The following is a 16,574-nucleotide window of genomic DNA, read 5'->3' as shown; positions in this document are numbered from 1 at the left end:
GGATTCACATGATAAATCTCTCCAAAGGTGCGGTGGCTCACACCTGTAATCTCAGCACTTTGGGAGGCTGAGGCGGAAGGATCGCCTGAGCCCGAAGGATCGCCTGAGCCCAGGAGTTTGAGACCAGCTTGGGCAACATGGTGAAACCCCATTTCTACAAAAAATACCAAAATTAGCTAGCTGTGGTGGTGTGCACCTGTGGTCTTAGCTACTTGGGAGGCTAAGGCAGGAGGATCTTCTGAGCCCGGGAGGTCGAGGCTGCAGTGAGCATACAGCTCACTCCAACTTGGGTGCATTTGAGCAAGATCCTATCTCAGATGAATGAATAAACAAATCTCTAGGACCTACCTTGAGAGCTGTCAGGAAACCCTCTGGAAAAGGATGTCTCATGGATATGCCAGTGTAAACTCTCCTGAAATAACCCTTTCTCTTTTCTACCCAGACTAACTTTACCTACCCTTCAGGGCCCAACTCAGATCCCTCCCTCTTGGTAAAAAGCCAGTTCAGACTGAAGCAGTCCCTTCTGTTAACCACACTAATTATTACTGCAATTAATCTCACAATACCTTGAGGCTCCTGGTGCTGAGAGGATTTTGCCTTTTGTTATAGTGATGGAAAGGATGCATTTCAATATGTTGCCTTGCAGCGCAAACCTTTGTTAACAGGGCAAAAATAGCACACGGGGCAGGAATTACATTCCTGGATGCACATTTGGCTTATTTACATGGATTTGGGTGTCCTCTAGGGACACCATCGTCTCTCCCCTCCAAGAGGGTCAGGCCACAGGACATCCATGTTCTTGGCCTCCCGTGGGAGAGGGGCTCTCGCCAGAGGAAGGGAAAGCCAAGTGGCCACAGAGTTCCAGCCTGTCCCTGGGACAGCCCCTGCCTCTGGCCAGACATCCACCCACCCTTGCTGAGTCAGCCTGCTCTGGGGCTAGGGCTCAGTCCTTGCTGTCTGTCAGAGACAGACCATGAAGTGCAGTGTGTGGAGGGCTGGGGCATAGCACACCGACTTACCCCAGGGAGCTTGGAAAACAACTCTTCCCACTCTCTGTTAGGCCCACAGCTTCCTCTACTGGAGGAGATAGCATGTGAGGACGGAACTCGGTCATTCCTCTGTCACCACCAATACAAACAGTCTGGAATCCTGCGCACAGGAGACTGATGATCCCTGAGCAACCTTTAATAGCTCCTACCATTGGGCATTTTCTTGGTACAGATCACAAATAAGAGACATCATAGAAAATGTTATTCTTTTATTATTTCAAGGAGGTAATACATAGCCCAATATGTCAAAGCAAAAGGAATTAGAGGCAGCAAATGGCCAGGTTTTTCTAAGAGCCTCATGCTGCACCTCTGAGCTCCTGTCTGCCCGCAGCCCACAGCTGCTTACATGAAGGCCAGGTCAGTGGACAGATGGCCCAACTCGACACTCCACTGACTGAGAAAGGGCTCAATGTGCAGCACAGCAGAGGCACTGCCAGGACCCAGCACGCTGGGCGGCACCCCCCACTGCCACCAGCAGCTCCAGAGCTAGTGCCTTAGTGGCAGCCAGCGTGTCTAGCACTTGATTTTATTCCTGTGAGCCTAGAGTGGGCAGGACGTGAATAAATCCTGAGTCATAAATTAAGGTGAAAGACTTAGTAGTGTTAATACTCTGGGTGAGAAAAGACAGCACAGTCTTGGAGGCGAGTGGGCTTGGAGTCTGGTGGAAGAAAGATAGAAACCCCCAGAAGGGCCTCGGCCTGCAGGCACTGCCTTGAGGCCATCAGAGGGGGTTTTCATGGTACATGATGGGGAGGAGTGAGGCGGGGGGGCACTGGAGGGCTGCTTCCTCTGGCACAGTTGAACTAGAGGTTCATTTTCCACTCATAATTGGTTTCCCAGGTCTAAGTCACCACACCTGGGGCTGAAGCAAGTCTTGCCAGTGCACCAAGCGTGGCCTTGGACCCTGGAGAGATGCAAGGCTCAGTTCTCCAGTGTTGAAGCGGAGGGGCTCCCAACTGAAGGAGATCTTTCTCCCACCACCTCCAGCTCCTTTCCCTTGCAAATGACCAGGGTGTGAGTCGAGAGGCAGAGGCACCTCCTGGTGCAACCCCACCACAGTCTTCCAGAGAACTCATCTTGGTGGGACTCAAAAGCCCAGGCTTGGCATGGAGCAGACTTATTCCGCCCATGGGAGGGCACCCAGTCTGGTGACTGAATGGTGGCGTGCAAGTGGGAGTCAGCAGTGGCTCTGGATGTCGTAATACTCAGATGCCATTCATCTCTATGTGATCGTCCTGGCTGGAGAGCTGGTGAGGAGGGGCTGCTTCCTCCTGGCGTGCACTGTTCACCAACCACACCAGCTGGGCTGACAGATTTTTGGTTTGACAGGTGTGGAAAGAATTTTTAAAACCAGCCACTGTGTTCTCCAAACCCAGAGCCACTGGTTTTGCTTGACAAGAAAGGACAAAGAGAACCACAGCTCCACTGAGGCTAAGGCTTGTGTAGCACAGAATGCAGTATGTATCGAAACGTATAAACCTTGTCTGGGGAGATGGGTGGGCACAGAGCTGCAGGGACCCAGGTCCTCTAGTCAGTTGCAGGCTCTGCCGATGTCTCATCCTTAAGCTCCTCAAAACCTGGGACTGGCTTCTGCAGAAAGTATGTAGTGGCCTGGATCACCTTGTCTGGTCCAATGTTGTACACTGGGTGAGTGGGCTGCTGCAAAGAGAAGAAAAGGCGCCAGTTAATCACCCCGGTGGTCCTTGGAAAACATAACACATCCTTTGCTCCATGAAAGACACTTCTAAGAATTTAGTATAAGGAATCAGAGATACACACAAAGATTTATCACACAAAGCGCAAAGGTTCAAAAACGGTGTATTTGCTAAAACTATCTAGTCCATGGGACACAGGGTAATATACAGCCATTATAAACATGCATTTACATATTTAATGATATAGGCAAATGCTTACAACATATGTGAGAAAACAGTATGTGCAATACTATCTCAAACTTCCTTTTTTTTTTTTTGAGACAGAGTCTTGCTCTGTTGCCCAGGCTGGAGTGCAATGATGTGATCTCAGTTTACTGCAACCTCTGCCTCCTGGGTTCAAGAGATTCTCCTGCCTTAGCTTCCTGAGTAACTGTGATTACAGGTGTGAGCCACCACGCCCGGGTAATTTTTGTATTTTTAGTAGAGACAGGGTTTCACCATATTGGCTAGGCTGGTCTCGAACTCCTGACCTCAGGTGATCCACCAGCATCGGCCTCCCAGGGTGCTGGGATTACAGGTGTGAGCCAATGCCCAGTCTCAAACTTTTTAAAAAGTATATTTGTACCTGTGATGTATATAAATGGCAAAAATCGTACCCATACCAAAATATTAACAGTGATATGATTGTTTTTAATTTTCTTATTTGTATTTTATGTATCCCAATTATTAAAACAATAAACATGTATTTACATTTATAATCAAGAAAAAAGGGGCTGGATGCAGTGGCTTACACCTGTAATCCCAGCATTTTGGGAGGCTGAGGTGGATGGATCACCTGAGGTCTGGAGTCCAAGACCAGCCTGGCCAAGATGGTGAAACCCCGTCTCTACAAAAATACAAAAATTAGCCAGGCATGATGGTGGGTGCCTGTAATCCCAGCTACTTGGAAGGCTGAGGCAGGAGAATCGCTTGAACCTGGGAGGTGGAGGTTGCAGTGAGCCAAGATTGCATCACTGCACTCTAGCCTGGACAACAGAGCGAGACTCCATCTCAAAAAAAATAATAAAAGAAAAGAAAAGAAAAAAGGACCACAACCCTATTATGTAGTAAGGCTGTTAGGTCATATTTAAACTCCATGATGTTATTCTAGTACATCACAGAAACCCGATTTGACACGGGGCATAATCTTAGGCCAATAATCAGGATTCTCCCACTGTGGGAGAATGAAGAAGGGGACACAACTGCAGGAGAGATTTAAAAAATTTTGAGAGAATACTATGAGCAACCTCATGCTAAAATATACAAAAATTCAGATAAGCAGTAATTTTTAAAAACCAGAAAAACTGTCAAAATTGACTTAAGGAATTTTTAAAGGCCTACATGAAGAAATTAAGAACAATTGCTTATTCTGCCACCCCCACAGCCCCTAAAAGATACTAGACCTAGATGGTTTCTCAGGCAAGTATTATCAAACCAAAAAAGAAACAGATAGTCTCTGACCTATACAAACTTTTTAAGAGACTGAAAAAAAAAAGGGGGGCCAGTGGGGGGCCAGGTGCAATGGCTCACACCTATAATCCCAGCACTTTGTATGGCTGAGGTAGGATAGCTTGAGGCCAAGAGTTTAAGACCAGACTAGGCAACATAGCAAAACCCTATCTCTACAAAAATTTAAAAACTAGCAGGTTATGGTGGTGTGCACCTTTAGTCCCTGCTACTTGGGAGGCTAAGACAGAAGGACAGCTTGAGCCCAGGAGTTCCAGGCTGCAGTGAGCTATGATCACATCACTGCACTCCAGCATGAGTGACGGAGTGAGATCATGTCTCTGAAAAAGAAAAGAAAACGAAAAAAGGTAAAAGGAGCAGGAAGCTACCCATCTAATTTTATGAGGCTATGATATTATCCTGAAACACTGGAAGAGGACAATACAATACAATTTTAGATCAATCTTTCTTATGAACGCACATGCAAAAAAATCCTAAATAAAAGTACTATGCAAACATACTGGCAAACTGAATCCAGCACTATACTGAACAAAACATAGACACAGATACACTGTCTCTACTATGACCAAGAAGGGCTTATCCTGGGAATATAAGGCTTAACATCAGAACATTAATGAAACATATCATATTAAAGAAGAAAAATCAGATGTGGAGAAAGCATTCAATAAAATTTAACACTTCCTTATGACTGAAACTAACAAAAACAACCTAGCAAATCAGGAATAGAAGCAAATATCACTAACTTGATATAATGTAACTATCACAACCCTACAGTTAACCCTATCATGCTTAATGGTCAGATTATAAAAACCCTTCCCATTACAATCAGGAGCAAGACAGGAATGCCCTCTATTACCTTTAGTCTGGACTATGTGGCAATCAGCCAACAATACAAGGCAAGAAAAATAAAAACGGAAACTTAGACAAACTTAAAACTACTAAGAGATTTCAACAAGGTAGCTGGATACAAGATTTATAAATAATATTAGCATTTCTATACACTAGTAACAAACAGTTACAAAATTGAAAATAAAAAAGATTCCAGTCACAAGAGACATAAAAACTGTAAATTAGACATAACTCTAAAAAAAAAAAAATGCTAGTCCTTTATGGAAAAAATTATAAAAAACCATTGAAAGACATTAAATAAAAGAAAAATTATGTTCATAAATGGAAGCCTAAATATTGAAAAGAAGTCAGTTCTCTTTCTACTCCTGGGAAGACAGGAAGAAAAAAAAAAAAAGCAAGTTGCTTCTCTCCTATTAATCTAAAATGCAGTGCAATTCCAATAAAAATCCCATTAGAACTTGACAAGTTGATCCTACAATTCACAGGAAAATGCAAAAGGCAAAGAATAGCCAAGGCAATTTTGAAGAAAAACAACAAGGCAGACAGGACTTGCCTACCTGTTTTCAGACTTGCTTAAAAGAGTGCAGATAGGCAAACAGACCAAAGGAACAGAATAGAGAGTCCAGAAACAGGGCCCCTTCATGTACGGAAACTTGAGGGTGTGGCACACATGACATACACATCAGCAGGAAAGGCTGTAGACTTCAGTACATGGTGCTGGTTATCCATATGGAAAAAAGACAACATTATATCCAAGCCTCGCTGTACACAGAAACCAAATCCAAGAGAATTAAAAATCTAGATTAAAAAGGCAAGCTTTAGACTATTTAGAGGTTACACTTAATGACTTGCTGCAGTGCCTTGTTCATTCCCTTCATAGCATGCGTCACAATTTGTAATGTATTTGTTTAATGTGTGCCTCCTTTTGTCTGCTTCCCTCAAAAATGGTAGATTTCTTAAGTAAATCCTCACCTACCCTCCCCCCAAAACAAACCCCTGAACAACAGAAAAGACAAACAGATTTGACCACTTCAAAATTAAAATATTAAAATATTTTTGTGGGGAAGGGGTGCTGGGGGCAGGGTCTCACTCCATCTCCCAGACTGGAGTGCAGTGGTGCAAACAGAGCTCACTGTAGCCTTGACTACCTGGGCTCGAGCGATTCTCCCACCTCAGCCTCCCAAAGTGCTAGGTTTACAGGTGAAAACCACCATATCTGGCCTGAAATCTTCTATTTAACAAAAAAACACTACAAACAAAATGCTATGGTTTTGATGTGGTTTATCTGTCCCCACAAAAATTAATGTTGAAATCTGATCCCCAAGGTGGCGATGTTGGGAGGTGGGGTTTATGGAATGTGCTTGGGTTCGAGGGGTGGATCCCTCAGGAGTGCCTTGGCACTGTTCTTGCAGTAGTGAGTGAGCTTTCACTCTTGCTCTGGGGAGTCTGGGTTAGTCCTTGAGGGAATGGATTAGTTCCTGCAAGGGTAGGCTGTTACAAAGCCAGGGTGTCCTCAGGCTCTCCTCTCTTTGCATAGGTTGGCTTCCCCTTTGACTTCCACATATTATAATGCAGCACAACCCTTGCCAGAAGCCAGAGCCATGCCCTTGAACTTCTCAGCCTATAGAACTGTGAGCTAAATAAACCTCTTCTTTATATATTATCTAGTCTCAGGTATTCTTTTATAGCAATACAAATCGGAGTCACAAAATGAAAAGACAAGTCACAAGCTGGAAGATATTCACTACACACATGTAACTGACAAAAGATTAATATCAAAAATATACAAAGAACTACAAATACTTAAGGGAAAACAACTGAAGCTATCCATCAGTAAGAAAACGAGCACAGAAGACAACACAAATGGCCAACGAACATTTGAAAAGATTTTCAACCTCTCTAGTAATCAGGAAAATGCACAATCAAACAAATACCATTTCACATTCCTCAAATGGCAAAAAGGAAAAGGTCTGACTATGGATCGGTTCATCTTACACAACCATGCTGGGGAGCAGTTGAGAGATATCTATCAAAGATGACAATGTGTGTCCCCTTCAACCCAGCAGGTCCCCTCCTGGAGACATTCTAACACATGAACCCAATGAGACAGATACCAGAACATTCACTACAACACTGTAATAGCAAAAAATTGATAACTAGCAGGAGAACAGAAAACTACACTGGGGTACATTTATACAAGTGAGTATCATATAATATTTAAAATAAATAAACTGGAGCAACACATGTGAACACAGATAAACCTCAAAAATAACAATGGTCAGTGGAAAAAGCAATGCAGAATAACTGGTATAGTAGGTACCATTACAAAAAGTTTGAAAACATGCAAGCAACTGTTATACTGCTTATAAACAACTATATATTGCGTATAGATACATATGTATGTAGCAATAGTACAAAAACATCCACAGGCATGATACATGTCAAATTTGGGACAGGGTTACCTCTGGAGGAGGAGAGAGGAAAAAAATTGGAAGAGGACTATATAAGAGGCAAATGGGGAAAATAATTAGGGCCTGGAAAAGCTGGGTGGCTGTTTTTCTGATTAAGAACGAGGTTGAGCATCTTTTCAACTATCTATTAGCCATTTGTGTTTCTTCCATTTGAAATGTTTCCCAGTTAAAAGAAACAAAGACGGAGCCAGGCGTGGTAGCTCACACATGTAATCCCGGCACCTTGGGAGGCTGAGGCGAGTGTATCACTTCAGGTCAGGAGTTGGAGACCAGCCTGCCCAACATGGGGAAACCCCATCTCTACTAAAAATATAAAAATTAGCTGGGTGTGGTGGTGCACGCCTGTAATCCCAGCTACTCAGGAGGCCGAGGCACAAGAATTGCTTGAACCTGGGAGGCGGAGGTTGCAGTGAGCGAAGATCATACCACTGCACTCCAGCCTGGGTGACAGAGTGAGACTTTGTCTCACAAAAAAAATTAAAAATTAAAAAAAAATTTTTTTTGAAAGAAACAAAAAGGGAAGGTTAAAACGACACAGATGAGAAAATAAGGCAGTGACCTAAATGGGAGCAGCAGGCCATGTTTACACTGGTGGGAGTAGGGCTTAGTAAGAGTAGGGAACTGCACACACACATTCAGGACAGTCTGCACGGGCCCTGTGATCTGGTCACTGGGGACAGTCTCCATTGGATTCGTGTCTCAGGCTCACGTCTAGGCTCAGAGCACCTCCACGTTGTCCTCAGCTTGCTGCAGCAGTGAGCATCCTGCCCTCACAGGGCTATTGTTTTTTGAGGAAAACAGACAAACACACATTAAACAACACACCACCAACTGAGTAAAGTATCACAAAGAATATGAACAAGGTGCTGAGGCAGAGCGTTCTGGGGATCTCATTCTCTGAAGAGAAGGCATCTAAGCTGAGCCTCTGGGGGAGATGCGGCAGGCAGTGCTGCGCGGCTGCAGTGCTATCATAAGCCTGCTGGGACTCACAGCCTCAGAGTGACACGTGACTGCGGCCTCCTTGAGGGGAAGCTAATACCAGCGGTGGGCTAGGTCCTCAGCCCTGGGATAAAGGCACAACAGCTCTGTGACAGATCAGACCGCCCATCCAGAACCCTGAGCTTGCCCAGAGGTGCGTCTCCTCTGCAGTCACATCCTCACTAACGGCCGCACAGCTCGAAGGGCACAGGGACCACAAGCTTCCGCCTGTCCACACAGGAAACACAGCCAGTTCTGCTCACTTGGAAAGCCTTCTGTCCTCGAGGTCCCTGTGGAGAAGGGGTGTGAAGCCCTGCACCCGCCTTACCAGAGCGTTTTCGGGCACACCCAGGACCACATCATGCAACATGGCTCCGCTGCCGAAGTGCTGGGCTATGGACAGGCCGCTCAGGCAGTAGCAGGTGTGGTAGAAATCACGTGACCTGTAAGGACAGGCAGCTCTGAGCAGGCGCTCCTCTGCTCCGCACACATCTACGGATGCAGCCACACCAATTCAGAGACTACTGCGCTATCACATGTCCCCCCCCGTCCTCCATGTGGCTAGAGGAGGCATGGTTTTCCCAGCAGTGTTATTTAAAGACCCACAGGCTGAGCACAGTGGCTCACACCCATAATCCCAGCACGTAGGAGGCTGAGGCAAGAGAAGAGTTTGAGGCCAGAAGTTCAAAACCAGCTTGGGCAACATAGGGAGACCCTGTCTCTACAAAAGATTAAAAAGTAGCTAGGTGTGGTGGCAGATGCTTGTAATTGCAGTTACTTGGGAGGCTGAAGCAGGAGGATCACTTGAGCCCAAGAGGTGAAGGCTGCAGTGAGCCGTGATTGTGCCAGTGCAGTCCAGCCTGGGTGACAGAGGGAGACCCTGTCTCAAAAAAGTAAGATACAATAAAATAAAAGCCCCATCCTCCAGCCCTGCCCAGCAGCGGGAACTGTAATTTTTTTTTCTTTTTTACCTTAAACTATTAAGGGTTAAAGGAAACTGTAATTTTACAGTCAGTCTCTCCAACTGTCTTCTGGAAAGGGCTCTCCAGGGGCAGTACTAGTGATAAACTGATACACTTCTCTAGAAAAATACCTAAATATCTAGACATGGGCCACATTCTTCCTGATTAATTGCTGGACCAGGCCTTCCCCTGGACACCAAGAGCAGCAGGACGTGTGTTGGGGTCGGGGGAGACAGAGGGTGGGGAACAAAGGTTAGAGGACTTATTTTATTTCCCTTTTTCTTTTATAACACATAAGCCACCTCAGATTTGAGCTTAATTATTTAATCCACTCTATAATAGTTGTCATGATTACAGTCTCTGTTTACAACACTCAGGGGTTTTAAAATCCTGTCTCCTATTCTATTCCTATTCTATTTAGATCAGTTTTTTGTTTGTTTGTTTGTTTGTTTGTTTGTTTTAAAGAAGAAGAGTTATCTACCCAGCAATCTGTTTCCCTGTCTGGGGGAGGTGGTTGCATGCAAGCTGGGGGACAAGATGGGCAGCTGGAGGTGCCAGGATCAATGGCCTCGAGGGCTGCTCCCAACTGGGTGCTTTTTCCCATACAACCTAGCACTATGCAGGGTGACATCTCTGCTCTTGAGGTCTGGCTCTGAGTAGGCCTGAGGTGCACGCCCCTCTGCTCTCTCCTCCCCCCTCTTCCCTCCCCAGAGAGAAAGCACTCACTTGCCAGGTTTATCCAGAAGCCCCCCTGCAGGGCACTGGCAGCACATCAGGATGTACTCCTGCAGGGCCTGCTGATGGAACATCCAGTGGCTCATGCTAAGGGCAGGGTCACCTGTTGAAGGGCAAAGGATCAGTAAGGGCCTGGCAGATCCAGCCAAGTATCAATGACCTAATTCCGCTTTCTCACCGGGGGGAATAGTCAAGGTTTCCTTCTCCCCTTCCTCTTCCACTCATTCTTGGTACAACTGCTATCTTCCCCATGTCCTACGCACGGCATGTCCCTTCTCCTGAACTTTGACACGTGTCAAAGAGCAGCAGTTCAAAGTGGCACTTCCACTTTCTTGAAATGCACCCTGTTAACGTGGATGGTGATTCTCAACCACATCTCTAGCAGGCAATGAACTGGCCTAGCTGTTGAACTTACCTTCCCAGACTGACCTCGGTGGCTGCTCCCAACTTGGTCCACAACTCTACCCTGGACTTCAAGAGACCTTCCCTCTAGCATATCTCTATAACTTGTTAACCAGACTGATTAGCTCAGAGAACTCTTAACAGGGGTAATAAAGTCTGTTTCTTCTACTTTTCTAAGCTTGAATTTAATCAATCTCCAAAGCGAATTCTCTAACTTGTCTCTCGGCTCAAAGAATTTACCTAAGAAACGTTACTAGTAACTGCCCTCCTGCGTCATACGATACCCTAGCAAAAACTGGGTATTCTGGTAATACTACTAAGGTACTGACAAGCAACTGGACTTCTTCACTCTGAAGTTCAATCACTATGGTCAAAGAATTCTGTGAGCCACACAGTTATCAAGTGGGAAGGGGCGACAAATCACGGACAGGTGTGCAGAAGCATCTGTGTAGAAAATGATTAAAAAAAAAATATATATATATATATCTATATATAGGATGTACATTAAGTCCTTGGTCAATTTTATACTTTGATACCTGGGCTAAAAGATGCCCAACAATAAATCATTAAAAAAAAAAAAAGATGCCCAACAATTGGTAAATGGCACCTGAAAGCTAATTTTTCTTTCTTCCAATCTTTTCTTTCTATTCATTTTTCTACCTAGTTATTATAACTGTGTATCTTATGTTTTTCACTTACCACTACAGCCATAAACTTTTTTATTCTGCTACATAATCTGCATAGCTATCACTGTGAATAGCCATATAGTATTTTATTAAGTGGACATATAAGGTTACTGTATCATAAAAAGAACTGAAAATAACTAAAAATAACTGAAAAATAACTAAAAATCTTATATATATGTGAGTATATAAATTTCTATGGTGAAAATTATAAAAGTTTATGGTATCAATAATCTTTCATGTTTGGGAGAAAATAACAAAAAAGAAAAAAGAGGAAAAGATTTTTAAAAATAAAAACGAGGCCGGGCGCGGTGGCTCAAGCCTGTAATCTCAGCATTTTGGGAGGCCGAGACGGGCGGATCACGAGGTCAGGAGATCAAGACCAGCCTGGCTAACACGGTGAAACCCCGTCTCTACTAAAAAAGTACAAAAAATTAGCCGGGCGAGGTGGCGGACACCTGTAGTCCCAGCTACTCGGGAGGTTGAGGCAGGAGAATGGCGTAGACCCGGGAGGCGGAGCTTGCAGTGAGCTAAGATCCGGCCACTGCGCTCCAGCCTGGGCGACAGGGCGAGACTCCGTCTCAAAAAAAAAAAAAAATTAATAAAATAAAATAAAAATGAAAAGTTTATGATACAGTCTATAAAGAGATTTAAGCAAAATATTAAACTGTTGAATATTTCCTTTTTTTTTTTCTTTTGAGACAGAGTCTCACTCTGTTGCCCAGGCTGGAGTGCAATGGCACAATCTTGGCTCACTGCAACCTCCGCCTCCCGGGTTCAAGCGATTCTCCTGCCTCAGCCTCCCGAGTAGCTGGGATTACAGGCACGCACCACCACGCCTGGCTAAGTTTTGTATTTTTAGTAGAGACGTGGTTTCACTACGTTGATCAGGCTAGTCTCGAACTCCTGACCTCAGGTGATCTACCCTCTTTTGGCCTCCCAAAGTGCTGGGATTACAGGTGTGAGCCACTGCACCCAGCCTAAATTGTTGAATATTTCAAACAGAAAATAATTTATTAAATTTCTTAAAAAAGAGACAGACAAAAAGGGTTTCCAAGGTTGAGCACTAGATGAGGGACAGTGGCCAGCTGACATTTGGAGGCTAGGGACAAAAGCCTCTCATCTTCAACCCTGAGTTGCACTCAGCCCCGAAACACCCATTAAGAGACACAGGACACTGAGTCCGACCTAAGGAGAAGCATCCAGTCTCCCATCTCAGGCTGGCCGCAGGCCACATGCTTTGATACACTCACACTATTTTAATTCCCTTCCTTTCTTTTCCCCACCTGTAAGCACAGTGGACTTTGTTGTATAAGAAACATACATATATGATGGGACTTCACTCTGTCGTCTTTTACTTATTTCCAAGGTTGTTTCCAGTTCCTTGCCATTATGAGGAATGCTGTGCTAAATCTTTGTCAATATTATCTATGCTTAGGATTATTTTCTTCAAATAGACTGACCACAGTGGAATTACTCGGTTAAAGGGAATAAACATTTTTAAGGCTTTTAATAGATACTGATAAACTGCTTTAAGAATTTATAGACTACTCTCAGCACAATCCCTGTGGAGTAGCCCTGCTCTGCAGGAGCAGTCAAAAATAAATATATAAATAAACTCAAAATAAAAACAAAGACTTTATGTAGCTGCCAGCAAAATTTAAAATTTTGCTCTACCACCTCCAGCATTAGCACCTTTTTGTTGTTGTTGTTGAGACCACCCAGGCTGGAGTGCAGTGGTGTGATCTCAGCTCACTGCAACCTCTGCCTCCCAGGTTCAAGTGATTCTCCTGTCTCAGTCTCCTGAGTACCTGGGATTACAGGCACAAGCCACCACGCCGGCTAGTTTTTGTATTTTTAGTAGGGACAGGGTTTCACCATGTTGTCAAGCTGGTCTCGAACTCTTAAAGTGATCTGCCCAACTCAGCCTCCCAAAGTGCTAGAATTACAGTTGTGAGCCACCATGCCCGGCCAGCTTTCGTTACTTTTTAAAAGTAATCAGCAATTAAAATGGTAAAAAGAAATAGTACCTGATAATTTATTTTGATTTGCATGCCTCTGATTACTAATTAGGGTGAAATTTTTCCATAACTTGTGTTTAATATTTGCATTTCCTTATGACGCCGTCTGTTTGGCCTATATCTTCTGAGATCCAATAGTCAATTTTATTAATCTAGCTTTTTCTTATATTTGCCCCTTGTCTACATCATATGCTGCATCTATTTTCTCCTTTTTGCTCCTCTGTTTTGGTTATGTGAGTTTAAAACTTTTAAAAATTAATTTTAAAATTTAATTAATATAAAACATATATATGTTTTATACTATTGATTTTTCCTTTGTGATTTCCTTTTTAAGAAAATATTTAATGTGTATGGGGATTTTTGGGGGGATGAGTAATGAAAATGTTCTAGAATTGTCATGATGGTTCGTAACTGAATAGGTAAGTTGTATGGTATGGGAATTATATCTCAACAAAGCTGTTATTTGAAAAAGCATATTTATTAAACTTTAGGAAACTGCATTATATATCTGTACAAAATGTACATATATTTCATATCCTATAACAAATAAAAGACTATTTTTATAAGACAAATGATAACCTGTGGCTAAAATTAGAATCTGAAAAGAAAACGCTATGTTTATCATGTAAAAAATTATAGACTGTTTCAGTGACTTCCTATATTATTGAAGCTTAGAAGCTCAAAGTTCAAAAATTCTACAAGGAGCTTTCCAGAAATCCTGAATTTGGACACCAGCACACATAATCACAACAAGATGAAAGCAGATATGATTATAGGGTGATAAATGCACACTGGAATCGGCCTTTTAAATCCTTTCTCCCTCTTCCTGAAATTATAGGTCCCCATTCTCATCTCATTTTGCATTTCAAAGGTTCTTTTCATCCAAAAAAATAAAAAGTCTTTCCTCACCATAACTGACAGGTGCAGCCATCTGTAGCTCAATTTCACAGGTGGACAAGAAAATTCCAGGGTATGTCCCAAATAACATACAAGAAGCCAGTAACTACCAAGCCAGGCAGAAACTCACAGGCCTGCTGCTCTCTTACTGTTCCACAAAACAAAAAACCAAATAACTCACTGATTTAGTCAGCACTTGAGATTTCTTAGCCTTTTTTTTCTTTTCTTTTCTTTTTTTTTTGAGATGGAGTCCCGCCCTATCACCCAGGCTGGAGTGCAATGGCATGATCTCAGCTCACTGCAACCTCCGCCTCCGGGGTTAAAAGTGATTCTCCGGCCTCAGTCTCCTGAGGAACTGGGATTACAGGTGCGTGCCACCACACCCAGCTAATATTTTGTATCTTTAGTAGAGACAAGGTTTCATCATGTTGGCCAGGCTGGTCTTGAACTCCTGACCTCATGATCCACCCACCTCGGCCTCCCAAAATGCTGCGATTACAGGCTTCTTTTGCTTTTTGAGACCCAATCTTGCTGTGTCGCCCAGGCTGGAGTTGCAGTGGCACTCTCTGCCTGCAACCTCTGCCTCCTAGACTCAAGTGATCCTTCTACCTCAGCCTCCTGAGTAGCTAGGACTACAGGTACATGCCACTGTCTGGTTAACTGTTTTTAATTTTTTGTAGAGACAAGCTCTCACTATATTGCCCAGGCTGGTCTTCAACTCCTGGGCTCAAGAGGTCCGCCTGCCTTGGCCTCCCAAAGTGCTGGGATTATAGTCATGAACCACTGTGCCCAGCGTTTTAAGCTATTAATAATAATTCCTTCTTCTACTCAAATACCGTCATTTACACATAGAAGGTAGTCATTGGCATGGAGCCACTGACGGTCACTTGCTGGGTTAGGGCATGGCCTAGACCCATGTGCTGCACCAGAGCATTCTTTTTGCTTTTTAGTTAGCAATATGATCAATGCCTTTTAAAAAATGTATTTGTACATTTACCAAAATAAAATTAGTAATGCACATCGTTTTTTTTTTTAAAGGGCACAGTATAATATAGAAGTATAATATAAATTTATTTATATTATACTTAAAATATAAAAGGGTGCAGTATAATATAAAAGCTAAAAAGTTGGCCGGGTATGGTGGCTCATTCCTGTAATCTCAGCACTTTGTGTGGCCGAGGAAGGTGGATCACTTGAGGCCAGGAGTTTGAGACCAGCCAGGCCAACGGAGTCATACCCTGCCTCTACTAAAAATAGAAAACATTAGCTAGGTGTGGTGGCATACACCTGTAATCCCAGCTACTCAGGAGGCTGAGGCACAAAAATCGATTGAACCCAGGAGGCAGAGGTTGCCGTGAGCCGAGATCGCACCATGGCACTCCAGCCTCACCAACAGAGTCAGACTCTGTCTCAAAAAAAAAAAAAAAAAAAAAAAATCTAAAAAGTCTCCCTCCTCCTGTCTTCTGTCTCCTTCTCTTCTCCCAAAGGTACCCATTGTTAAAGGGGTTTGGTGGGGGTTCCAGGAAAAGCTGTGTACATCTCAGGCTGTGTGCCCAGTTACTGCTCCAGGCCCTGCCCCTTACACTTGATGATGTATCTTGGAGAGCTTTCTATATCAGCCCATGGGATGCAGCTACTGTTTGGAAAGATTTTTATTATGTAACCCTTAACCTTTTGATGGGCACTTAGGCTGCTATTACAACTCCACTTCAATATACATCCTTGGCTAATATCTCTGCAGGTAAATTCCTGACAGTGCACTTGCTGTTCAAAGGGTAAGTGCCCTTATAATTTAAACGGATGTCTCCAAACTGCCCTCCAAAAAATGATTTACCTATTTACATCCCCACTAACAGTATCAAATTACCTGTTTTCTCACACTCTCTCCAACATAGGGTATCAAGTTTCTTAATCTCTGCCAATCCGATAATAAAAACAAACAGTGCCAGTCTTTTAATTAGCATTTCTTTAACTACAAGTGAGCTAAACAACTTTTCATTGGATTAATGGCCACCTACTGTGGTTATGAGCAGGGCAGGGTTCAGATGCCAGCTAGTCTGGATTCACACAACCACATACTAACCCTTGTGAGTGCCAATCAGGTATTATAAAGCAGTCACTTAGCCTCACTGTACTCTGTTTCCTCATCTGTGAACAATGCTACCTATTTCATAGGGTTGCTTGGAGAATTAAATGAGAAAATATATGTGAAATGCTCAGTACAGCCCCTGGCATACAGTGAGGGCTTGCGAAGACTCCGCTACCAGTAGTAGCAGCAGTTGTAGGAGAAAAAGTAAGAAGGACAGCTCTTTCTCTGGCACCTCTCTCTTCAGATCCTTTGCCTGTTTTTCAGTTGGGTTGTCTAT

At 43.6% G+C, this 16,574-nt stretch overlaps 1 protein-coding gene across 2 annotated transcripts in view; it reads right to left on the bottom strand.

Moving 5' to 3' along the window:
• Nucleotides 1-1,243: 1,243 nt before the first annotated feature.
• FNTB (farnesyltransferase, CAAX box, subunit beta) overlaps nt 1,244-16,574 on the bottom strand; it is a 76,674-nt gene continuing 61,343 nt past the window's right edge. The window contains exons 10-12 of one of the 2 annotated variants that reach the window (XM_007986985.3): nt 10,197-10,308; nt 8,837-8,951; nt 1,244-2,708 (exon numbers count right to left, since the gene is read on the bottom strand). In XM_007986985.3, coding sequence (XP_007985176.1) covers nt 2,577-2,708; nt 8,837-8,951; nt 10,197-10,308 — 359 coding nt within the window. In that variant the 3' untranslated portion in view covers nt 1,244-2,576. Of the gene's footprint in view, nt 2,709-7,226; nt 8,309-8,836; nt 8,952-10,196; nt 10,309-16,574 lie in introns of those variants that run through there. The other variant, XM_073011077.1, reaches the window with a different exon arrangement.

Source organism: Chlorocebus sabaeus, chromosome 24 (assembly GCF_047675955.1).
Source record: "Chlorocebus sabaeus isolate Y175 chromosome 24, mChlSab1.0.hap1, whole genome shotgun sequence".
Lineage (NCBI taxonomy): Eukaryota > Metazoa > Chordata > Mammalia > Primates > Cercopithecidae > Chlorocebus > Chlorocebus sabaeus.
Note: the sequence above shows the minus strand (reverse complement) of the source record. Positions and strands in the feature narration are given on the sequence as shown.